Source organism: Vidua chalybeata, chromosome 2 (genome assembly GCF_026979565.1).
Source record: "Vidua chalybeata isolate OUT-0048 chromosome 2, bVidCha1 merged haplotype, whole genome shotgun sequence".
NCBI lineage: Eukaryota > Metazoa > Chordata > Aves > Passeriformes > Viduidae > Vidua > Vidua chalybeata.
The window spans coordinates 74926195-74950447 of NC_071531.1; the positions used below are offsets into that span (position 1 = coordinate 74926195).

Consider the following 24253-nt stretch of genomic DNA (forward strand, 5'->3'; position numbering starts at 1 on the left):
CACACAATCTTTTTTGCTGACAGGGATGGGAGAGCAAGGGGGAGTTTGGGGTCAGTTGGCCACTTAACATCTTCAGAGTCATAAGTTACTTCTCAGCATGTAGCAAAAGTCACCATAGGTCTCATGCAAACATGAAAACATTGCTTTCAGTGTGACTTTTTGGGTCAAGGGTTGTGCCCAGGGGTTGCTTCTGATGGGAAGAGAAATGCTGGGGATAGAAACTCAATGTTTTGAGCAGAATTGAAAGACTTGAAAGCTACTCACCTCACAATACCTTTTTTTTCTCAAAATGTCTTTATTTTTTTCACAAGGTAGAAATTCCACCAGAAGTGTTGGGGAAGAAAGTAGTCTTGTTTCTCAGTAAACTAAGATTATATGCAACTTAAAAAAAAAAAAAAAAGAAAAAAAGAAAAGAAAAAAAGAAAGAAAGAGAAAAAAAAGCAGAGAACTCCATTCCCATATTTCTGTCCATCCTAAGGAGAATAACCAGAAATATAGGTGGCACATGTGATCATAAATGTTGTTTTATGCATTGAAGTGCCCCTTCAGGCTCACCTGCATGCACAGAGCTACCACATGAAAAGCTGCTCTGTGCCTGATGCTTTCACATGCCAAGTGGTGTATTTAGAGAGCTGAGAGAATCAAGGCATGGGGCCAGGTTCTCAAGGGTCTTAAGGCACTTAGCTCACATCAAACAGAACCTAAATTCACAAAGAGCCTTAGGTTCCTATGTCAGATTCCTCATCTGTTTGGAGCAACTCTCTAGCTGCTTCCCAAGGTTTCATAGGTCCTGGTTTTGCTGAATTCTGTTTTTTTTTGCTGGACCCCAGAGCCACTCTCAAGCTGAACACCCTTCTGCTGGTTACTTTCTTCTGGGCGGTTCTTAGAACAGGAGGCTGCAGTTGGTGTCATCCCCAGGTCCTTCCAAACCAAGATTTATGTTCTCCTACAGCTTCCAATTTTTTTTGCATCTTTCTGAGATTACTCTTAGCCTGTCTCTGTCATGACTTCCCCCTGTCACAGGGGTTCCTGCACTGTGAGGCAGGATTAGTTTCCCTGGAGCTATCTCTGGGCAAGCCTGGCATCCTACAGAACAGAGCTCTCAGGGTGTGCACTGGGCTGCTCCTCTCCTACCATATCCTGGGCTCTTGTGCTCACCCAGCTCTAGACAGACCAAGGAGTGGAGGCTGGGACAAATACCATTGCCAATCAGAATGTTTTATTACAAAGGACAGTAAAATATGAGATGCTAATCTGAAGGAAACATTTCTTTCTAGATAGAGGCAAAACTTGCACAAAAGTTGTCTTCCTATGATTAGAATTCTGTCATCTGTAGGTGATTCAGTTCAATTGCTGAAAAAGGTGAGATCAAAGTAATTTCTTCAGGATTTTCCTTCTGGATAATGGAAATACCAAAACAAGTAAAATCTACAGAAGCAGCACCAGTACATTATTCTCTGATATTAGGATTCCTTAAGAGGAATCTATAGCCCAGAACATACACTTCAAATGAGTACCTTTACACAAATCTCCCACTGGAATTTGTCATAAGTTTCAAAACAAGATGGATGGTCAGAGTCAACAATTGCACAGTATCTCCCTTGTCAGGAAAAGCACTTTGTCTGCAGTTTCTAATCCACACTGATTCCAGTTCTTTTGGAAGTGTGGGCCAGAATGGGTCATTCTGATCTACGGCAAAATGGGATTTGCTTATTCCTCATTATTCTATATGTTTTTCATTGTGTTCCCAAAAAAAAAAAAAACAAGTTTCTTATCCTCTTCTTGTTCTACAGCTGCTTGCCTGCTACTTTCTGAATCATTACCTCTTCTGGCAGACATCTGATTTCAGTTGGAAGATAGGGAGCAGGGAGTGTTGTACTCTGAAAGGGCATATTCATCTGGAAAGAAAAAAGGAAGAAGACATTTGTATGAGAGTGAGAAATCATTCTGACCCCAGCCTACCTGCATCTGTCATTAACATGCTACAAAACAGAAGACATTTGATAAGTTTTGTGGTAGACTCCCACTTGTCAAGGCACTGAGTTGCAGGGCTGCATAGTCAGAGACCAGTGCAGTCTGACCATATTTGTCAGGACACTTCATTGCTGTCACCATGCAAGATGTGGATCAGGTGACAGAAAATGCACTCCAGGGTCAATTTTCTGACTGCTGCTGCTGCTGCTAATTTGCTAGGATTCAGTTCAAGAAAGGTGGTCAGGCACTTATTTTTCTAGTTCTAGTTAATTAAACTCCTCTTTTGTTAAGTGGGACTGTCATTCATACTTAAGTATATAAATTCCACCAAGGAAGATCTTTTTGCTGCAGCCTACAATGACAATATTAAATAAAAATTAGCTAATGCAGTTCAGGGAAGTGAAGAACACTGCTGCTTTTGAGTTACTGATTTTAACCATCATGTCCAAACCGTGGCAAGAAAGTTGAACCCCATGTCTTTTTGTATGTGTTTTGTAAGAAAGAAGCTCTCATGTATCACTTTCTTATCTGCTTTATGTTGAAATGAAGCAAGAAATGTAAACACAGGAGGGCAGGAACTGTTTATGCTCTGCAAAACCTTTGCAGTCTAGTAATCAAAACCAGCAGAATTGCTAAGTGGGTCTCTCCTTGCCCCTCCTTTGTCACGGGTTTTACTGAGGCCTGCTGGGTCACCTACCTGTTTCATAGTAATCATATATATGCACAGGCACTGGTTTGATGTCTGAGACTGGCAGGCTTTGCTCCACACCGAAGGAGAAGCTGATTTCCTTCTGGGAGACCTGGAAATGGCAAGACAAGAAGATGCATCAGAACTTTTCATAACGATCCCTGAGGCTAAGGTTGAACAGATTCATTTCTTAGTCAGACTGTGTGACTGTGCTATTCTACAGTTTCCTCCAGTTTGTAAACTTGAAGTTAAATCAGACAATTGTTTAAAAGCTGTTGCTAAATATGTTTTGTTGCTAAAATTGTGTGCTCTTTTCTTTTCTCCTCCTCCTATTTCCATTGCCAATTACCCCAACTTAATTCCCTGTTAGTGTGGTTTTCAGCACATCAGCATTCAACCTGTAATAGAAAATTGCTGTTAGTTTCTTTCCTTGCCTTTTCCCAGCTAAAATCACCTTCAGTACCCCTAAGAATCCTCTCCCTACTTTTCTCCCTTAAATTACTTTGATCACAGTATCTCCATTATCCCCTGTGATGCTGGATTGAGCGAAGTACCTTTACATCTTTAAGGCATGGGTATTGTTAATATGCTATTAATAAGATTTTTCTTTTATCTGGGAGCTTCTTTTAAACTTCCAGTTTTATTAAACTGAAAGGAAACCTCCCAAACTTACCTTCTGAAGGTAGAAGAGTATGTGGTTGTTCTTGATGTCTACACGATCCACAATAGAATTCTCGTACCGAAGCTTTAAATAAGGCAAAATACAGCAATGTTAGCACGGGAGACTTGCCAAGGAGACTTACAGATTCCACAGTAAAATGCATTTAAAGCGGCTGCCGTGCTCCTTTTATACCGCCCCGCCATCTAGTCGCCAAAAAAAGAAATGCAGGTTGTGTTTTTATAACCTGATGCGTGCAGACCAGTCACAGTGGTAAACAGTTCCACCAGCCAGCTTTGGTACTTGTGACTTTCATCATCAACCTAAGAATTCCCTCATTTCAAAGAGAATTTGCAATTAATTTCTGCAGCTCAAGCTGACTCGCTTGCTAGTCCATTGTATGCTTTAAATAAAAGTTTAAAAACGTTTTGAAAAGAATGTGAACAAAATTATTTTGATATCAAAGGATACAAACCTAAAATATTCCAAACTTTAAAAAACAGCTATTTTTCCTCAAGTGTATATGAAGAGGAGTAGGATGCCAAACAGAATAGCATCTCAACAGAAAAAATCTTCCAAAGAAAATTTATTATTTTCATACAGTTCTAGCCAAAAAAATTCAAGCCTGAATGCTGAATGATTATAAATACACAAAGGTATGAGCAGCTATATTTCATTCTTCTTTTTATCTGCTTGAAAATTACAGCTCATGACTTGAAAGTAACTCATCTATTGTGAACCTGAATTGTAGTAGAAACCTAAACGAGGTGCTTATCAGTGTTGTCCCCAGAATTATCATCATCATAACCAAATTTCTGGATAGTAAAGGAGGAGGATCAAAGAGCTCCTTTTTTTGGTTGCTTGTTAAACTGCACTGTAGAGGAAGAAATAAACCCTTTTCAAAGGGATAATAAAGCAAAATGCCAATTAAAGCAATTTAACTATGGCAGAAGTATTTCTCACATAGATTCTGTCAGGCTGTGTGACTACAGACTCATGCACACAAAACACTAAGGAGCACAGGGAAACCCAGTAACCTGAGCAGAGCCATTGGATCACTCTGACCCTCTGCCCCTTGGGGCTGCCACAGGGCAGTGACCAGCCCATTGTCAGTGTGAGAGTCACCAGGTGAGTCAGCAGCAGAATATCCCCGGATCACCTTGCAGACTGAAGGGGAATGCTGCCTACAGACCATGGGGCTGAGTATGGGACGCTGGGACTCAAGAAAGAGTTTTTGCGGGTTGTTTAGGGGAAGAACCAGAAGTAACAAAGAGAGGGATAAAATCCAATTGGAAGGAAAAAGGGTGGAAAATGAGATAAACGAGGCCAGTTGCACATGAACAGGTTGGTGGTCAGCACACTTGTCTTCCCTGCACCTGGTCACCACAGCCTCTCCTGCCTTCTTATTAATCTCTGTTCCTGGCAATTTTCCAGGGTGAAAGGCTCTCTATTCCATGTGAACGTGTGTGCAGGGAGTGCAAGTCACTGAAGAGAGGATCAGAGATCACAGGGACAGTGTGCCTGGAGTGCCAGCATCCTGAGACACCAGACTGCAGGCTTGTAGTGACGGGGGTATGTATGTCAGCATGTGCTCACTGGTGATGAACTGGAATAGCAGCCAGCTACTGAGTGAGGCATAAACCTGACCCAAATGTTGGAGACACCAGAGGATCCAAGACAGCTACCAAAGGGACCAGAGTGTCTGAGCCTATTTCTGGAGAAACCATACAGTCTTGGAGGTGGACATTGGTCTGAAGCAGCTAGTGGAGACTTATTTGCATGTCTCTGTGTGTATGTGACTGTTTGACATCACTGTGAAACCAGGGGACCCCAGCTCATCTGCTGCATGTTTAAGAATGCTTATAGAGGTCCTAAACAGAGGCCACCTAAGCATGCATGTGGGTGATGGGGACCTCAGCTCCAGGCACTGAAGTGGTGCTCAGACCTTAAAGGAGGTACATGTCCAGGTGCCAGCAACTCAACAGAGCAAGGGTCCAGGGGCAGCTGCTGGGTAGACTGAGTGCCTAAGGCCAGCTACCATGAGAAGCCACATTGTGTATATATGTGCTTGTGAATATTTATGTATTTATGTAGTTCTCTTTTCTGCAAATGAGATTTTAATCTGATCAGACAGGAAAAGGGAACAGGATAATGCCATTTGTGCTATCTGTGTTTGTGGAAGTGCTGTCTTTCTGCTGATTTGTGTAGCACATCTATTATGTATATATGGATATATATGTATAGTGTGTATGTCTGCTTATTGGGAATATACAGTGAACTTTGCTGTTGGTTGGGCCTGGGGATATGAAGTCTTAGCTCTCCTGGGCTACTGGATTTGGCAACTCCTAACAGATTTGTCTTCAACACATAAACAGCTACAAATTTGAAGCCCAGAGTATGCAAGATATGGCTGTGCTCAGGGATTTTGCAGTATTCCCATGGGCTCAAATTTACTAATCAGAGACTGTGTTTATCAACTTCCTATGCTCTTAGCTTTATCATTCACATTGGTCCCATTTTTTACCTTTTTCAGGGAAGATTCTTCAGGAACAAATCCCGAGAGCATTTTCACATCAATAATAGCCATGTTGGAGATGTTGCGGTTTCCTGTGTAACTAAAATAAGAAATGTTCTGTTAGTCTGGTCTACAAATGGAAAGGAGACCAGTGAATGCCATTTTTAGCTCCCAGTAATCCCGTGTTTCTTCCTACAGCTGAAGAGCACCAGTTAACTGCCTCTACTTAGATCCTTTCTTGGATGCTTTACCAAATTGCGAATGCAAGGGGGTAGGTCAGGAAAAGGAAGTTACCTGGCAGAGAGGACAAGGTCAAACTTTGGTGGATAGTTGCCTGTGCAAGACACATTTGCTGTCTTTACAGAAAGAGAGAATCCTGCAGCTTTTTTTGGCAAATGGATGTTGTATCTCAGGGTGGTCTGAAAGAGATAGAAAGTGTGAGATGGTCACAGATGTAAAGAAGAGCATGACATATGGAGAGGAATGAAGCATGGAGAGCCCCCTGCTTAGTTCCCAGAGGGTGGTGCTGAGTTCCCAGCTTGCTTACCTGCAGATAGACACAGCCAGTGCCATTCACCTCCACACTGTAATTCCCTGGAATGGTGGGTAAGGACGCCTGCTGCAGTAAGAAGCGGTTCTTGTCGTTCACCTGGAAAATCTTACTGGGGGTCTCCATGAAGTGGACTTGGACCGTATTAACACTTTTTTTGGAGAAAGTGAGATATCCGTACTGGGCTAAAGCTTGGAGAGCAACCACAGTGTCCTGAAAAGAATAACATGATCCCCAATTAGATACCCAGGTGTAAGATGGTGTGTGAGGTTAGTGTAGCTCCTATTTCCCTGATACCTTGTCAGTACTCATGAAAGCAGGGGGACTTTGCAAAGAGCCAAAGAGGCAAGACACAAGTTCTTGTAGAACTCATCCTGGTGGACAGAAAGCTGTCCCTGAGCCACCAGTGTGCTCTGGTGACCAGTAAGTTCATCTGTGGTGCATTAGGAAGGGCTTTGGCAGCAGGTGGAGGGAGTTGATCCTGCCCCTCTACTCAGCCCTAGGGAGGTGTATCTGGAGTGCTGTGTCCAGTCTGGGCTTCTCAGTACAGCAGAGACATGGAGCTCCTGGAGTGGGTCCAGAGGAGCATCATGACAAGAATGATTAAGGGACCGGATCATCTCTTATGAGGAAAGGCCGACAGAACTGGGCCTGTTCAGCCTCAAGAAGAGACAACTGAGAGGGGATCTCACAAATATCTGAAGGGAGGATGTCCAGAGGATGGATCCAGGCTCTTCTTGATGGTGCTAAGCGATAGAAGAGGCAATGGGCAGAAACTCATGCACAGGAAATTCCACCTGAACATGAGGAAGAACTCCTTCACTGTGCAGGTGACTGAGCACTGGGACAGGCTGCCAAGAGAGGTTGTGGAGTCACCCTCACTGGAGATGTTCAAGAGCTGTCTGGACACAATCCTGTGCCATCTGCTCTGGGATGACCCTGCTTGAGCAGGGAGGTTGGACCAAATGACCCCCTGTGATCCTTTCCAGCCCGACCCATTCTGGATTCTGTGATTCTGGAGCAACAGATTTTAATTATTGCAGAAGACCTGGGATAATGTTGTGTCAGCAGTGACTGCTGTCCGTGGCTAACTTGGAATTCAGGTAAATTCTCATTGCTTAAAGCCAAATTATGTGTAAAGCTATGCAGATCATGATGTGCCTTTGACAAGGCAACCCATGAAAGCACCAGTTATTCAGTATTACTCAAATCCATATGCAGTCAGAAAGATTTGTCATTTTTCAAGATTCAGCTTGCAGACAGTACTGCTCCAAGATGCTTTCTTTTTACCACACCCAGCTGTTACCTGGCTGGAGGAAAATCCACCATATGGGTTCTGTTGTTTGATAAGCCAGTACACAATGCGGGAAATATAAGATAAGTCTTCTGGAGTGAGTTTGGTTCTGTTAAGCAGTGCCAGGAGCACATAGCTGGTCATTTCAATCTCAGCAGAAGGGGCACGGGAATAGAAGTCAGAGAAACGTTCTGCTGGTGGCTTGTTTTCTCTCTGCCAGTGAACAGATCCACCTGAAAACAGAGAAGTGGGGTGTAAAAAGCATGGAAAAAACCAAATTCAGTAGCATAGCAGGCATGAAAGGCAAGGGAAGGGAGAGCATTCCTGACAAAACTGTGCATCAGAACAGCTTACATAATCCATCAGCTGCGCTGCCGCTGCCATGGCCATGCTGCACTTACCAGCCCTGACAGCTGCCCCGTCCAGCTGCTCAAGGAAGAACTGGCGTCTTTCCTCTCTGCCAGCTAAGCCATAAACATAGGCAAGGAGGGCCTGGTTATACAGGTTGTGGACCCCACTGTCAAATGCAGTCTCCAAACAGTTCATGCCACTCCGAATGACAGGATGCTGGTAATGCAAAACACAGTGGGGTGTCAGGTACCTGGATTTGTGTCTCCACACAATACTTTCTACACACTTCCATCATTGCTTAAGCTGCAATCTCTGACTCTTCATGCTAGAAATGTACATGATCCATGGCATGTTTAAGGGCCTACAGAGTGTATACTGTAAGAAAATGCCCTTCCAGTCATGCTGCCTCCTTTCTGCATTTATTTAGAGGCAGCATGGCCAAAATAAGAGAGCACTGTTTCTTTTCTTGACTCATGAGATGACTCTACTCAAGTGAAACCTTTGTCGCTTGGTTGCTGTAGCAATAAAACGTGGACTGTTTTTACAGAACTATGTAAAGTGCATTGAGACCTCATGATTAAGCAGGCTCTCTCAAATGGATATTGCTCATTTGCTAGATATAGCTACCAAGGTAACTCTTCAGACCTTTTAGTCTTACTATCTCTGTGAACTCTTCTCTATCTCAGACATCACCAGCACACTACTAACCATGTAATGTCTCTACAGCTTCACTTAAACATGTCACACCAAGTTTTGGAGCTGCTTATGAAGATACTGGAAACTAAATTCATGTTGCTATAGAACTGTTTGATTCTGCACAAAAGTTTTCATCCTCTTGGTCTTGTGTACCTTGATGATGGCCCATACCCCACGAATGAGGGATGTTAAAAAAATCAGCACATCTAGAACATGTTTGTCAGATTTGGAACAATTCTCCTCCTCCCCATTATATAAAGAACAAAGTCAGCATAAAAACAAGGTCACAAGGATATGCAGGAAATATATTACAGAGAACAGAACTTGGCTCTCATTTCCCAGTGCCTAGTAGTACAACCAGCAACTCAGACTTTCCTACCATTATTAAGATTTCCATAGGGAAATGGGCATTGGAACTAAATGCACAAAGTGAGTTTGTAGATTTGTAGAAGATTTGGATAGCTTGAACTTTGGACTGGGCAAATTCAGAAAAAAATTCAAAGTGGACTTTGGATGGAGTGGGAAAATTCAGTCTGGATTTTGCACCTACTTAGACTACCATTGTCTAAAACAGCTGGATTCCTCAGGGGTGTTTCACGTGAATCCATAGGCACTGAATATGTAACTGAATTGTAACACTCATTAAATACTTGAAGGGGACTGCAGCATTCTGAAAATGACTGTCTACAATCAACTACTGTCCTACAAACAGTGTTTGAGTTCCTCATTGTAAAGGAAAGCTGATGTGAGGACTGTGACCTAAGCAGTTTGACAAATGTCTGACTGGGCTAACAGCACCAAAAACCTACTGCAGCAGAGTGTCCAGCCTCCAGCAATGATGCCACAACATAGGCTGTGAGAGAGTATTCAGCTTCTTCTCCACCCTGATGAAAAACAAGCAAAGAACTGGTTAGGACAAATGTCCTGGAAATAAACAACATATTAATTAATTCATAGCTCATATATCAGTCAGATTTCAATCAGCAGTAATTTCTGTCTCCCTGTGTGCACAGGAACAAGAAAGATCAAGTTCACAGAGGATAAAGCCAAAGTAATTGACTGCATCTTCTTGGCTTTCATATGTGTGCAATAAAACAGACAATAGCTTGTGGTTGAACACAAAATGCAGTGGTGGAAACTAAAACCTGAGACTTAGAAAGTTCTAGTTGTTTTTACCTGATCATCAAAAGCACACATAAGAATTATGCCCTACTTGTGTAGGAGAGACAAGAGATAACAGTACCAGGAAGAATAAGGGTGTGGTGAAGAATAAGCTTGTGTCTTATCCAAATAAATTCAGATGGCAGGGCTGGAAGTTTGGGGCTGTACTTATCTCAGTTACCTTCAAAGCATTGTTGAAATGTGATCCAGCATTTTCAAAGCAGCCATCTGACTTCTGCTTGCTTGCCAGCCAGATCAAAGTTTGATGCTGGACGTTGTCATCAATATAGATGTAGCGTTTGGCTTGCTCCAGTGACTTGTACACAAAGGCAGTGAGCCTGCAGGTGATCCAGAAACAGAAGGCGGGTGTGTGAACAAGACCAAGGACATTTACCAGTGCACAGGATGTGCATAGAAAATGACATAAAAATAACTTCATAATGTTTGAGGTAAAATAAGAAAGTGTTTTCTGAGTTTTAAATAAATAATATACATAAAATCCTGATACCAAAAATTGACCTCCTATGTCTCCATTACTGTGCTGAAACCATTCTTTTAGAACAGTGGTAAAGTATAGACACAGCTTGGTGATTGATGTTAGCAATTTCTAGTCTTAGTTAATTGAATTATGAAGCAAACCAGGTTGGAAGGGACCTTTGGAAGTCTCCTGTTCAACCACCTGCTTAAACTAAGGCCAACTTCAGAGATGTGTCAGGCTGCTCAGTCTTTTGTCCAGTCATGTGAAAGTCTCTAGGGATAGAGATATCCACATCCTCTCTGGGTATTTGTTTCAGTGCTACAGCCTTCTTCTGGGGAAGATTTTTACTCTTTCTACTCACTTGGAGTTGTCTCTGTAGCAACTCGAGTAAGGACAAACTCTTGGCCTTTCTCTGTGCAGCTCCAACAAGAGTCTGACTCCGTATTTCCACAGAAATACTGAGTCAGACTCTTGTTGGAGCTGCACAGAGAAAGGCCAAGACTTCCACAGAAATACAGAGTGTTTCTCTGTATTTCCCACTCTACAGTGAAATACAGAGAAATTTGTACTTCCCAAATACAAATTTCCCCAAAATTTGTACTTCCCAAATACAAATTTCCCCATCTAGGAAATGTCCCCATCTAGGGGGGAGTCCCCATCTAGGCAGCAGAAAATTTTACCCAGGTCTCCCATTAGTTTCTTCTTCTTCTACAGGCTAAGTAAACCCAGATCCTTCAGTTTCCTGTTGAACATTATGTACTCCAGCTCCCAACCATCATACCGTCCTTTTGTTGCCTACTTTCCAGTTATTAATTTCTCCTTTACTAGGAGATTCAAATTAATTGAACTATATTCATTTAGTCTATTAAAAATAAGAATCACTGAATACTTGCATTGTTTTCCAAAGCCTAAAGATCCTGTGCTAGGGAAATAGAAATTGTCATCACTTACCATACACTCCCTTCCCTATCTCGTAACCCAAAGGAGCTGTAGGATCCATCGCGGTGTTTGTATGATAGCTGTTTCTGGTAGCCTGAAAACACAATGAAGAAGACACATTTTCTAATCCCAGAAAAGGATTTGTTCTGCTATTTGTTCAACTGAAGCAGTAAGACTTTTGGATTTGGTATCAGGTAATGTATGTCTGGCAAATAATGCCAACCACTATGAATTCCAGCTGCTTTTGCTCCTGGAAGAATGACATGCTGCTTTTGGGGTGCTCTTATTGCCTGCTTCCGTGCAATTATTGTGGTACTGGAATTCAGAGATCAGTGCTCAACATGCAGAGTGAAAGAGTTCAAGGCAAACAATCACAATACTAGATCACAGAATCGCAGTTTATTCTGAACTGGAAGGGACCAACAATGGTCACCAAGTCCACCTCTTAACCACGCAAAGAACCCCAAAAATCACACCTCTGCCTGATAGCATTGTCCAAATGCTTCTTAAACTCTGTCAGGCTTGGTCCTGTGACCATTTCCCTGGGGAAGAAGATGGAAGAATCTGAAAACCTCTTACCTGTGGATAAATAACCAGTACCCCTGATTCTAATCTCTTCAGTCAGCTGCCCAGTCTTATTCAGATAATCCAGGGCATAGATGTTGGGTGTGAACAAGGCCATGTTCTGTTCTCCACAGCCGTAAGGCATATGGAGGAGGTTATCTATGTTCCGCAGGGCTGTGCCCAAAATGTCTCCTGAAGAGTGAAAAATGTAAGAAGTCAGCCCAGTTCAGATGTGTTTTTATTACATAGCATTATACATTGCTTTATACTTTCTTATTATGAACCCAAGGGCAATGACTAATATAGGGTAATCACAGTAACCAAAGACACATCATAGAAGAAAAGTGCTGAACTGTCACCATTTTTCATTTCTTATCTGGATGATGGACACCTGGGAGAAACAGAGATTTTGAGAGAAAAAAATGACCACCAATACTGGCTGGCACGGCTTCTGAGAAAAAGCTATGAATCCTTGTAAGAGTTAGATTTCCCTGCCCTTTATAACCTGCTTCCTGTTTTTGCACCTACATGTGAAAATGTTGCGTGGGGTATGATGCCAACGGGTTGCAGAGGCTGTAATTGCACAGCATCAGCAGACCTCACACAGACACAGGCACCCAAACCGACTGTGTTTAGAAAACAATCTGAGCTCAGAGCCTCAAAAAATTTTCACTGAAGAGAACCCTCAAGTCTTAGTAATGACTTTCAGATTAGTAGAGTCAATTGGGACCTGAAACTTTTATTCTGTGGGAACTTACTGACTTACAAATGTTTTTCATTATGCAAAGTGATAAATTTGAAATTATGTAGTCAGTGAAGTTCTGAAGATTTCTTTCCAAGAAATTAAGATAATTTTTTCAAAGAAGTCTGCCTTATGCTACTTTTCATCTGAATCAGCTGTTTCACTACACTGAGCTGGATATGCTAATGAAGTATAATCTGAAATGCAATATAAATGGAAATTATTGGACCATTTTGTCCTCTCTCGATATGAGAGAATTGTGAGCAAATTTTGCCTCCCACTGCCATTTTGCAAAGTAGACAATGTACCTTCTAAAATCAGGAATAATTATTTCTTTAACTTTACATAAGGTTTGTGTGTGAATACATGATGGCACTTGGTGCAGCACAAGAGATATGCCATTTTGTATTTAGTCTAAGTACTAAACTTACCAATGACAGAAAAATAAGCTCTGGCTGATCCCTGCACTAGGTTTCTTGGCAAGCTGAGAGACACTTGTTCAGAAATCTTTTTGCCTGATGAGAAAATGTGAAAAGAAGAATTGTTAGAATGAGGGTTTTTTTTTTACAGAAGTCTTGACTGTTACATTCTTCAGTCTGGAAAATGCCACAGAGACTTGCCCAATGAGCCAAAGGTATATGAAAATTCTGAATTTCAGCCTAGCATCCTGATGCTGTGTCCTAGAGACCCTAGGACACCCTGAATATCTCCTTCCTCCCCTGGAAGGGTCTCGGGCTTTGTAGGACAAGATCTACAAGACAGTGAAGCAGTTCCACTTAACTCCCTGGAATGAATGAATGAATGAATGAACCTGCCTTACCTTTTGCACAGACGAGAGAGCTCTGAGTCAACTCCTTTTTAATACCTTCAGGCTGTTTGATTGCAGTGAAGTGGTCAGGAAGAGAAAGAAAAGTGCAGAACATCACAATGAAACCATGACATTTAGCAGTGTAAGACAGTATGTGAATATGGCTATCCAGACCATGCACCTCTTGTACCCAGTCCTACCCTAGCTCCACTAGAATATCTCTTGGTCCATGGCTCCCTCTCTTGCCCAAGATCCTTTCCAGAGCACCTTCCTACTCAAAAAGCAGTTAAAAAAATATGTATTTTTAGCCTCTGAGAGGAATTCTGTCCAATTAATCCTATGCTGCTTTATGATGCTTAAGATAAACCCTTTTCCTTTTATATCTTCCCTCCACCCCCTTCCCTAGTATTCGAGTCATGTGCTAAAGGTGCTTAAAAGTAAGGTATGAAATCTTGCAATCTCCTCCCTTCTGGCACCATGGGCTGTCAGGACATGTGCTCATGGTTTCAAGAAGGAGCCAGTGGGAGGAGGACAGTGGATACTGTAACCACCATGATTTCACTCTTATTTTGATATGGAGAAGCCTCCTGTACACAGGAGTACTCCCTCCCTCCTAATAGCTTCTAACCCTCAGCCACAGGAATTCCAGTTTCCACCAGGCAGAAAGCACCTGCAGATTTCCAACCGTACCTCAACAAGTAGGGTTTGAAACAAGGTGTCCCTGTAAATGCTCTCCTCTTCTGAAGATGTGTTGTTTCCAGTATCTCTGGTGTTCAGTTTGGCCTCAGCAGTAATCACAAATTTCACCTCACCTGGAAAGGCACCCACCAGCCAAGAAAATGAAGTTATCTTCAATGTCTACAACTACCCCTGGTTTTGACTGCCTCTTCTAGGCTGATGAACTGCTGAGAAATGTATTTTCTTTAAAGACAGCTCAGTAAAACCAAATTTCATCAAAATTCCATATCTGTTCATTAGTGGAAAGGAGTGCTTGCCTGGGGCCCTGGGATGAGGAATAAAAGAGGGGTCATCCTGGCCAAAAACCAGACATTCACTATCAATTTCCACCTCTTCTTAGCCTTGTACTCAGTTTTCTCTGGCCTAGGGCAGTGTTGCAATAGTTTAATTATAGCTCTTCTGCCTTTATTCATATTTCAACTTTTGGAGCACTTACACATGCAAGTAATTAACAACTGCTTTTTAAAAAAAGACAATGTGGACTTGAAGGCAGTGTGGATTAACACAGCTACAAAACTGGGAAGGAGCAGTGTCCTTATTGCCCATTGAGAATCCAGTCCAGAATTATTGGCAAATTTATTAGCAATTAATGGAGCTGTCCAGAAATGCCTGCTTGTGGATTACTGATGCTGCCTTAAAGTAGAAAGATCAAACAGAGATATATCAAGGTGATAGAAAGACAAGCTTACCAAGTTTTTGGGGGCTAACAGCCCAAATATATGTTTTTCTTTCATTGGCACACACTGTTGCTGTGTTGCCCCCTGATGAAAGGATCTCTGCCTCATAGTCACTTGACTGTGCCAGTATGGCACTAATCTGGGACAAAGAAAGAAGGAGCAAGATTACAAATGAAAGAGAATGACCTTAAAATCAGGCTGCAGAGCAAAGGAGGCTGCTGCATTAGTATTTATTGTGTTTTGCACAGCACGGTACCCATACCCTCTGACTTGATATACCTGGACACACTCGTTGAGGTAGTTGAAGACATTGGCTATTAAATTAAATTTTTCCCCTCGAGTGACAGAGTATGGCAGGGTGAGGTCCACAAAGAATGGTTGGAATGCTGTCAGGGAAACGGGTGAGGAGATGCCAAACCCGACATCATCCTGCACACAGAAAGCGCTGGCTTTCCACTCGGTGATGCTGTCAGGAATGGTGTAAGAGACGTCAACCTCTCCTCTGGAACTGAAGAGAATAAGAAACACAGAATGAGAAATGATCTTAGGAATTTTTCAAGACAAATTATAGAATAGGCTTTCTGCTTGAGTTAGAACTTCTGTTTTCATCTCACTTTCTACAAGATACCTTTCCATATATTAAAAAAAAAAATTGCTGTAATGCTTGAAGTAAAGATAAAGGTGCCAGTTAAGTACATCTTAAAGCACTCAAATACTCAACTTTTAAAATTTAGAAATACCAATTGCTGAAAAACCAGAATGCCCAACTACACAGACTAGAATCAATAAATTTAGATTAATGTTCTAGAACAGCATCTGAAGGCATAGTTAAAATGGAAATATTATCATTGAGGATACTGTGATAGCCTGAAAGAAAATAAAATAAACTGAGTTTTTTTGCTGCTGAATTAAAAATTGAATGAAAAATAACAAGGTCCTTCTCTCTCCTTAAAAAATACTTTTATTACACTCTTAGCCCCTATTTATTTCTCCCCACCAGATAGACAGGGTACAGAATATTTGTCTGCAATTGTCATTGATCAAGATGAGAAAAGCATCTACAAAGCAAATATATGTTCCATGGTTCCTTCCCAGAGTCCTTTTTAGCTAAATGAATCAACTCAAAAAGGAAGAAAGAAGTGAAAATAAGCATACTTACTCTGTGTTAACCAGTTCCCAAATCCAGGTCTCAGGGAAGTATTTCCGAACAGTGCTGAAACCATGACCTCCACCAATAATCATTGACTCACCTAGAAGTGGGGATATGATTAAAGGATCGTATTAGAGACATCATGTCAGACATGCTTCACCACCACAAATGAAGACTAAGTATCCTGTTTGAGCATTCTTGGAATCCCCACCCCCTCATATAATAGGGAAAATTCCAAGAGCTATGGGGATATGCAAAGAAACAATTTCTTATCTATTCTCTTTTCCCATGAGAAAATACTCGAAATATTAGCTACAAGACATTTCACTTCATTTCATACCAGAAGGTCTTGTCATTCAGTTTAAAAAATGTGTCCCCCATTCTCTAGAACTTGCTCTCTTTGATTTGCAAATGGGCACCAGCAGCCAGTATTGTCATCAAGGCCTATAAATGCTTTACAATGACTTAGAATCACAGAATCTTTGAAAAAAAAAATCTAGGTTGGGAGCAACCCCTATAATTATCTGGTCCAACTTCTTGAAGTAGGACTAACTTCAAAGTCAGATCAGGTTGCTTCTTGTGCAGCTCAGTTTTGAAAACCAGCAGTGATGGAGATTCCAAAACCTCCTGGAGATCCCTTTGTAGTGTACTACAATTCTCATGAGGAAGAACTTTTTCCTAATGTTGAATAACGCTTTCCTTTGTGGCAAATTATGCCTGCTACTCTTGTTCTTTTGCTGAGCAATCTGACTTGATGGAGAGAGAATCATAACTTTTGCTGATCTATAAAGGCCTTGGAGACTATGTGCTAAGTATGCCACATGCTGTGTGAACTCTTGATTTTTAAATATTTAATTAAATTATGATTTGATGAAAGATTCTGACCTGAAAACCCCTGAAAAGCCAATATCAGTTTATAAAAGAAGCAGCATCACAGTATGCCCCATTTTTTCTACATGCACCTGCACCTGAAACAAAATTGATTCTACTGCAAGGACTGCCAGAAGGAGATTATAGGATGCAAACTGGGACGCACAGGCCTATTTCCCAAACCCCCTCACTACACTGGCTGTTATTTTATACCGGCAACAGTTTAAAAGACCAGGTAGACTGAGACTGGAGATACAGAATGAACCTTCTTTTTACCTGCAGCCTTGAGATTGGCGTCATAATAATGAGAAGGGTAATTTTCTGTGTCTGATCTCTCTTCATTGCACAGAATTGGTTTCCGTAGCACAGAGTTGGTGAACACTTTCAGACCCATATCCTAAATGTGAAAGAATCTATCAAATCACTCAGGACATTCACTAGCTGCCAGTGCATATCACTGATTATCATTCCTCATTTCTCCCCTCTCTCATCCCAATTTATCCTGTTTTTTCAGCCTTGAACGTTACAGCTCTGCCTCTCCAGCCTCTGTGTATTTCTTATGGAGCAGTGACACCTCGTGTTCTGCAAAGAGCAGCAATGATGAGTCTGATGTTGGCCTTATGCCTTAGGGTACAGGGCCAGTGGAGTCCAGTGTATAGGAACCAAGTGGCCTGCATCACAGACACAGATCTTTACAAGAAATGCCTGGAGTCATGAGCCAAGGCCATGGTCCTGCTTAGGAAATGTCTACTGAACCATGGACAGTAACCCAGTGATTTTCTAGCAGTGATTTTCAGAGCTCCTGAGTAAGTGATGAGGGGAAAAAAAAGGCAGAAATAGGGTGATCGGAGGCTTTAGGCAGTTTCAGGCATCAGCTGCCTTTTCTCAGCAGTAAGAACCACCACCTGAGAAAGTTCAGTGCTAATGCTGATGAATTCTTCTGGAATCTCTCCCACTTAAATAGCCTCCCACACATACCCTGAAAATCCTGTAGACATCTCCATCACGACTGACATTCACCGGTTCAAAGTACAAGCCACCAGAAAAGATGGTTTTGGATGGGGTACACTCCTGTGGCCTGTCATCTTCCAGGTTGAGCCCATTGTAGTAATAGCCATACAAATCACCCCTACCAAGCTGGTAGTACACCTGGAGATGAGAGTGAGTAGTTTAAGCACAAGGAAGGTCTCAGGCAGGTGCAAAATCACAGATACTCAAAGCATACGGTGGTCCCTGAGCAATCCTGTAGACTTTGGTGGGCTTAACTAGTGATGCCTACTTAGAGATGAACAAGCAATTTGGACTGAGCTGTAGCCTCCTCGTTCTAAGCCACAATGGTTTTGTGGAGTGAACTTGAGCAGAAGGCATGGAGATACACTCTTGAGTTAAGCAAAGAGGAGATGAGTGTTAGAAGACACTAGCTGTCATCTACAGCTTTTGTTCTGGGCCCAAGGCCTATCTGAGCTGTAAAAATGCAATTTTGACATAATCACTCCACAGTGAGGAAATGTGAAATGTGTTGTCAAGGATTTACATAAGGCATTTTTTTGGGATACATGTTACACTGTCATGGTTCCCCAAAGCAGTGCTGTGCTATCAATTTCTGTCTTTGAAGCGTACAATTGCCTTAGACCTTCCTTTACTCACAGATGTCTGTTTCCAAAGAGAAAATAAAAATACAGTCAGCAGCAGAGACATCACAGGTGGGAACTAGATTGTTCCTAGCTCAAAAGAAAACAGGGCTGGAGATGTGACTTACACTCTCAGCAGATAATTCTTGCCCAGAGTGAAGAAGGACGCTCTGAATTGCTTTCAGGGCACAGTAGGAGTTGGCAGCAGCTTCCAGGTGGAGTCCAACTTTAGAGCCCGGGAGACCCTGCTTCTCAGAGAACTTGAGCTGGACCTGGAAATCAGAAAATCCAGGACAACCCCACGGAAATTAGGTGAATCGGATTGGCACAGAGATCTAAATCTCCCTTTCGTCGGCGCTCACCATTCTCTGTAGGGCAAAGCGCCTCTTTGTCCGCTAGATGGCCCTTCTGGATCAGTTTGTAAAAATTCACATAACCCTCTAGGCACCCTTCTCTCTCCTCTGTGGGGATAGTTTTGTCTGAGCCTGAACCGTATGTGCCAAATCCAGGGACGGCTTCTCATGATCCCAGACATACCTGCACCTTTTCCATTCCTAAATGCCATCCCCAGTGCAGGGCTCTTGATGAGATAATTTCCTGACCATTTTTCAGCAAACCCTGACAATACCCCGTAATAAGAAAGTAAAGGTTTCCACCTTGTTTTTGAAGCATATATTACTGTGTATCCTGGAGCTGTCAGCCACTATCTCTCCCTGAGGATGCACCGTGTAGAGCAGCAGTCTGGCGCTGGGGGCAAGCTTCTCAGTGACAGTCAGTGTGATGGAGAATGTACCTCTGGAAGCTGTGGAACGAACATGGGTCAGGAAAGGACAAGCCAGCAAAAGAGCTTACACAAATCTCAGCCTTGGTGGAAGGAACAGATATTTATTCATAACCTATAAGCACCTTTAACACCCAGGGAATCAGACATTGGAAGACTTATCTCTCAGAGGCTGAGGGACAGCTCCCATCAGGAAGATAACAGAGACAAACAGGAGGATGCTGAGACCAGGGTGCTTTGCAGAGAGAGGTCTATGCTGGGAAGAAGTTAAACATGGAAATCTGTGCACAATTGCTATGAGGAGAACATTACTTTGCCTTTGGGTCTCAAAACTAGAACCTCCTACACCAGATGAAATAGAGCAATATCCAGAGTTAAAGGAGAGTTCTCTTAACATTAAGAAATAATAAATTCTTCTCTACATGGATGAAAACTACAAGTACATGGACAGGAATTAAGCTTAAGACCAAAGATGGTAAATATGAAACAAGTCCTATATAGGGAGAGAGGCTTAATTAAGCCACCTCCTGCAGTGGGCAAATAGACCAGGTTCTGCAAGAAAACTGTTTTTTAACAATGAAAGAATGAAAGTCAGGATCACTGTCATTTGTGGGTATTTGGAGACTTCTGAAAGGGCAATGAATTTCAAGAGCTGCCTGCTAAATATCCCTTTCAAATGGGACACCTATTGTTCCAAACCTTAAAATGTTTTATTATTTTATTTGGTGAAGACTAGGATGTCACACAATAACTGTGAGACCATAAATACTTCTTGGCATTATAAAATAAAACAATAAAACAGATGAAGATTGCATTCCATGTGTTTGATCACAACAAAATATCTTTCTATTAACAAGATAAAATTGATGATGATATGGGGGGTTGGCTAGATGCTGCAGCAAAAGAAAATGATTCTGTGAGCAGTAAGAGGTTATGGGATTTAGGAACTAGTACCTGATTTAGCCACAGTTCTCTGCTTTCATCACTTGCAGTATGAGTAGTAATATGATCTAGAACTTACCACCAGTAATGCTGACTTGCTTCTGGCCACTGAGAGTAATTTTTCCTTGTGTCATCACCTGGGCACAGAAAAATCTCATTAAAGGGGACCAAAAGCATCTTCTCCCTTCCACCATGAAATCATTGATTTTGAGTTTTGTTCTGAGAAGCCTTGAAAGCCATCAGGTTGAGCCATGATCCATAGCCACTGTCTTGTGGCAAGATTTCTACCTTATAGGGTGTTTGAGAGAAGGTGAAAAAAAGGTGTTTTAGATGTAACAGGAGGACTTACTACATAGTAGAAGTTTGTGTGTGTGGTGTTGCTGTAGCCTTCTCTGTTCAGGACATAGTGAACATTGATTGTTCTCTGCTGGCCACAGCTGAGCTCCTCTGTCACTGGCTCAATTTTCAGAAAGCTGTTGGTCCGTGAGTAGAAACGCCGGACAAGGAACGAGGCTTTGGGCTCGTTATCAATCCCCCAGATAAAGTCTGCACATTCATCTGGTGCCTGTTTGACCTATGAAATGGAAAACCATACACGTGGAGTCAACAGTGTGAAAAAAAAGAAAATGCAAGGCAGGTGAGAGGCAAAGGCTTCTTTTCTGTAAAATATTCTGTTGGGAAAGTGATTTTGTGAGGCTGTTTAAGCCATGAGCAAGAACTGGTGTGAAAAATTTGTGTTTTATTAATGAAGAGTAAGCAGCCTTCTGGACACCTTTAGGCAACCAGATGCCTGTGGCATGTTGCAATAGGGGGGTTATTTCAGGTTTTTTTCAGGCTTAGGACCAGTTGCATACACTGCTGGGAATTACACTGAATTAGAATGGTATTGTTCTAAACGACACACTTTTTCTCAGCTCTTTCCATCAAACCAGAATAAAGGCATGACAATACAAGAAGACCATGTGATGACAACAGGCATGAGTTTGTGCCAGCAGACATGCAGGGAAGCAGTCAGCAGCAGTGAAAGGTGCTGGCATGCACTAAGGCTAGATGGGGAAGGCAGTGCAGTCTCTGAGGAAGGTCCCCTAACAGACAGAATAAAGAGAAGGAAGATGAATGCAGAAAGAGCTTCTAAAGGGGAGGGAAAAGCAGGGAGGGACTGAAGATCACTACAACCCAAAACCACAGCTGGGGTGCAGTGTGCCTCTTCTCAGGCACTGGTGTTTTCTTATACCATTTTCACAGAGTTTGCAGGTATTCCTTCTAAACCCTCTCTCCTATGAAGTATTTATCCATGAATTATATTGTAGCCTGTGTTTACTTACTGTCAGCTTCAAACTGGGATCGAAGAAGTTGGATGTGTCAATAGAAAAAGCAGCAATGCCATTTTTGTCCGTGGTATAGTTGGCCAGATAATCTCCATTGAGCTCCAGCAGGACGGTGCTGTTGGCAACAGGTTCACCACCCATGTTTGTCACAGTGATCTGAACATAATGAATACCCAAGGGATTCAGAAACAAAACAAAGAATAACAACAAAAGAAAAGCTCTGTTTACTAGACGATGGTCACTTGAACACTGAGGACAGTTGCAGGGAGTAGAAATCAAGAGTGAAATGTATTGAAGAGGCATATGCTTCTCAATATTTTCAGGGAGCAGGAGTTCTGTGACAGGAAAATTCCCATCAGTGGGAAATTCCCATCAGTGCAGAATAAGCTATGTGTCACAAAGGGAGGAGAAATATTTATTGAAGAACATTGATTAACACACCTAAAACAACCAGATGACTTCATGGCCACAAGCAGCCTGTGGAGCTCAGTAGAACCTTTTAACTCCTACACGTCTGTGCACACCCACAGTCTCCATTGCCCATCAGGATGATGCTGTACAGGTCATCATCCTTTTTTTGCCTGGTTTATCCTGCATGTGTAGGTTGCTAAGAAGTAGGAACGTGCTCCAACATCTATACTGCTGTAAGTAAACATCCTTAGGATTGCGTGATGCAACACAGGGTGAATTCTACCTTTAGTTTATGCATAATAACCATTTCTGAAGAATTTTCTTGAAAACTCCTCTTCCCCACTCATATGACCTTCCACTTACTCACTTTTTAGGCATCCTCTGACTATAGCAGACAAGAGACCCTGACACACCAAGCGTGATACAATTTTCTTTTTTTCTCTAGGAGTATCAAGAGAACTATACAGTCAGTGTTATGCAGCATTATCTTGGGAAGTTGACAGAACATTCAGGTGACAGCTAAAAATGGGGCAACATGGAGATCATCGTGCTGGACCTCAGGGAGTTTGGGTCTAAATATATTCTCTCATGTACCTACCTCACCATGGTAAGGAATTCCCCTCTTGTAATAGGAATCCATATTCCTGAACAGCACTTGGTCATTTCCTTGGTTGACTGAAACATAGTCATAGGCCTTCATCTGGATACCTGTGAGACACAGCCAGTACAAAGGAGGGGAAACAGAAATCAGACACGGGCAGAAAGCTGTTCCTTTTGATAAACTGTATGGAGTGGTGATGCTCTGGAGGGAGAGCTACGCAAAGAAAACCATAATTGCTGCCTGTTTGCCACACAGATGGCGATCCAGGGGATTCCTCTCAGGAAGATCCATGCATTAGCTTTAATCAGTTACTCCCAATATCCACTTGATGTTACCTGTCCCATTTTCAGTGACGATGCTTTCTATGTTGAGGCTTGCATACATCATGGCATAGCTGCGGTAAAGCTGGAATTTTTTGATGGAGATGACAGTGTTGAGGCAGCCATCCTTTCCCAGCTGAAACAGCAGTACAAAGGGGAAAACCCATTTTTCTCAAGGTTTTCAAAATTGCTTCTCATTATGTATTAGTATAGTATTAGTGCATCTCTGAAGAGCTCCCTGCCTACCTTACATTTCTTGCTCCCCAGCTCCCATCCCAGAGGACTGTTTCAATATTATTTACTCTAGCACCTGGAAACTTCTCTCCTTATCCCCTCTAGTCTTCTCTATGCTCATGCTCCTTCTTAAACCCATCTTGCATGATACTTTTGCTCCATGACCACAGCACATTGAGTCTGAGCTAGTGGACAAATTAATCATTCATTTAATATTGTGTCCTCAAAGACTCCCAGCAGAGTTCTGCTGATTAGATTTGGTATGAACACTGCCCCAGTGTTTCAGAAATTATTACAAATTTACAGTTTCATATGCTTCCCTCCTTCCTACTGATTCTTTCTGAGGGAAAATAAATCTTTTAGTGAGGTCTTTCAGCATTGCCTGTGAGATAGTGAGAAAAACCGCACCACGGAGATTGTTTCTCTGGTGTTCCCTTGGAAATTAATGCGGCCACTGAATACTGTGCTACATGTTGGGTAGTAAAGCTGACAGGGAAGACAGGACTTGTTATGTATCATACCAGTCCAGTGACAGCTTCACAGGTTTTTTTCCGGTTTTGTACACACAGTGGACTATAAAAGCGCTGCTGACACACATTAATTTGGACATTCCCTTGCACTGGCTGGCCATAAGTGTACCTAGGAGAGGAAGAAATATGAGAATTCAATCATGTGGATTTAACATGAGACCTGCAAAAGTTGCAGAGCAATGCAGACTCTAAATCCCTCTGCAGTATCCACAGTACAGACAGAAGAGCAGTTGGGAATTACAATCAGTCAGCCCTAGTAGAATTTCCTTCTATTTTTTTGGCTGTTTCTGCCATTTTGTTAAAAAAAAAAAAACCTGCTTCACCATAGTTTTGGTGCAATCATTCTTTAAGGTCTGAAGCTGGAAAGCAGTGCTGGACTCAGGATATCATTCCCTGCAGCTTTTTCTCATTGGCACCTTACACAAGGCAGAACATATTGACCCTATTCACCCTTTTAGCTCCTGCCACTCCACACTTTGGCAGCACCACAGCCAGTAATTTTAATGATAGACGCTCATTTTCTGAGATAACAAAACATGACAGCTAGCAAGTAGGAAGTGCTTCATTTGGATACACACAAACTCTCCTGATTTTAATTCTGCTATGCAGGAGAAGAGTTATC

General features: G+C 42.1%; 1 protein-coding gene across 2 annotated transcripts in view; it reads right to left on the reverse strand.

The window, feature by feature from the left end:
• Positions 1-1202: 1202 nt before the first annotated feature.
• Positions 1203-24253, reverse strand: part of LOC128784727 (ovostatin-like) — a 28836-nt gene continuing 5785 nt past the window's right edge. Inside the window, exons 8-36 of one of the 2 annotated variants that reach the window (XM_053936581.1) lie at positions 23623-23740; positions 22883-23003; positions 22545-22654; positions 21533-21691; positions 20557-20781; positions 20287-20344; positions 19141-19286; positions 18613-18756; positions 17832-18002; positions 17130-17250; positions 15993-16083; positions 15113-15341; positions 14846-14972; positions 14109-14230; positions 13431-13482; positions 13042-13125; positions 11884-12060; positions 11317-11398; positions 10069-10225; positions 9536-9610; positions 8081-8246; positions 7692-7912; positions 6383-6598; positions 6130-6254; positions 5845-5935; positions 3336-3407; positions 2672-2774; positions 1824-1898; positions 1203-1396 (exon numbers count right to left, since the gene is read on the reverse strand). In XM_053936581.1, coding sequence (XP_053792556.1) covers positions 1846-1898; positions 2672-2774; positions 3336-3407; positions 5845-5935; positions 6130-6254; positions 6383-6598; positions 7692-7912; positions 8081-8246; positions 9536-9610; positions 10069-10225; positions 11317-11398; positions 11884-12060; positions 13042-13125; positions 13431-13482; positions 14109-14230; positions 14846-14972; positions 15113-15341; positions 15993-16083; positions 17130-17250; positions 17832-18002; positions 18613-18756; positions 19141-19286; positions 20287-20344; positions 20557-20781; positions 21533-21691; positions 22545-22654; positions 22883-23003; positions 23623-23740 — 3616 coding nt within the window. In that variant the 3' untranslated portion in view covers positions 1203-1396; positions 1824-1845. The remainder of the gene's footprint in view (positions 1397-1823; positions 1899-2671; positions 2775-3335; positions 3408-5844; positions 5936-6129; positions 6255-6382; positions 6599-7691; positions 7913-8080; positions 8247-9535; positions 9611-10068; positions 10226-11316; positions 11399-11883; positions 12061-13041; positions 13126-13430; positions 13483-14108; positions 14231-14845; positions 14973-15112; positions 15342-15992; positions 16084-17129; positions 17251-17831; positions 18003-18612; positions 18757-19140; positions 19287-20286; positions 20345-20556; positions 20782-21532; positions 21692-22544; positions 22655-22882; positions 23004-23622; positions 23741-24253) is intronic. The other variant, XM_053936580.1, reaches the window with a different exon arrangement.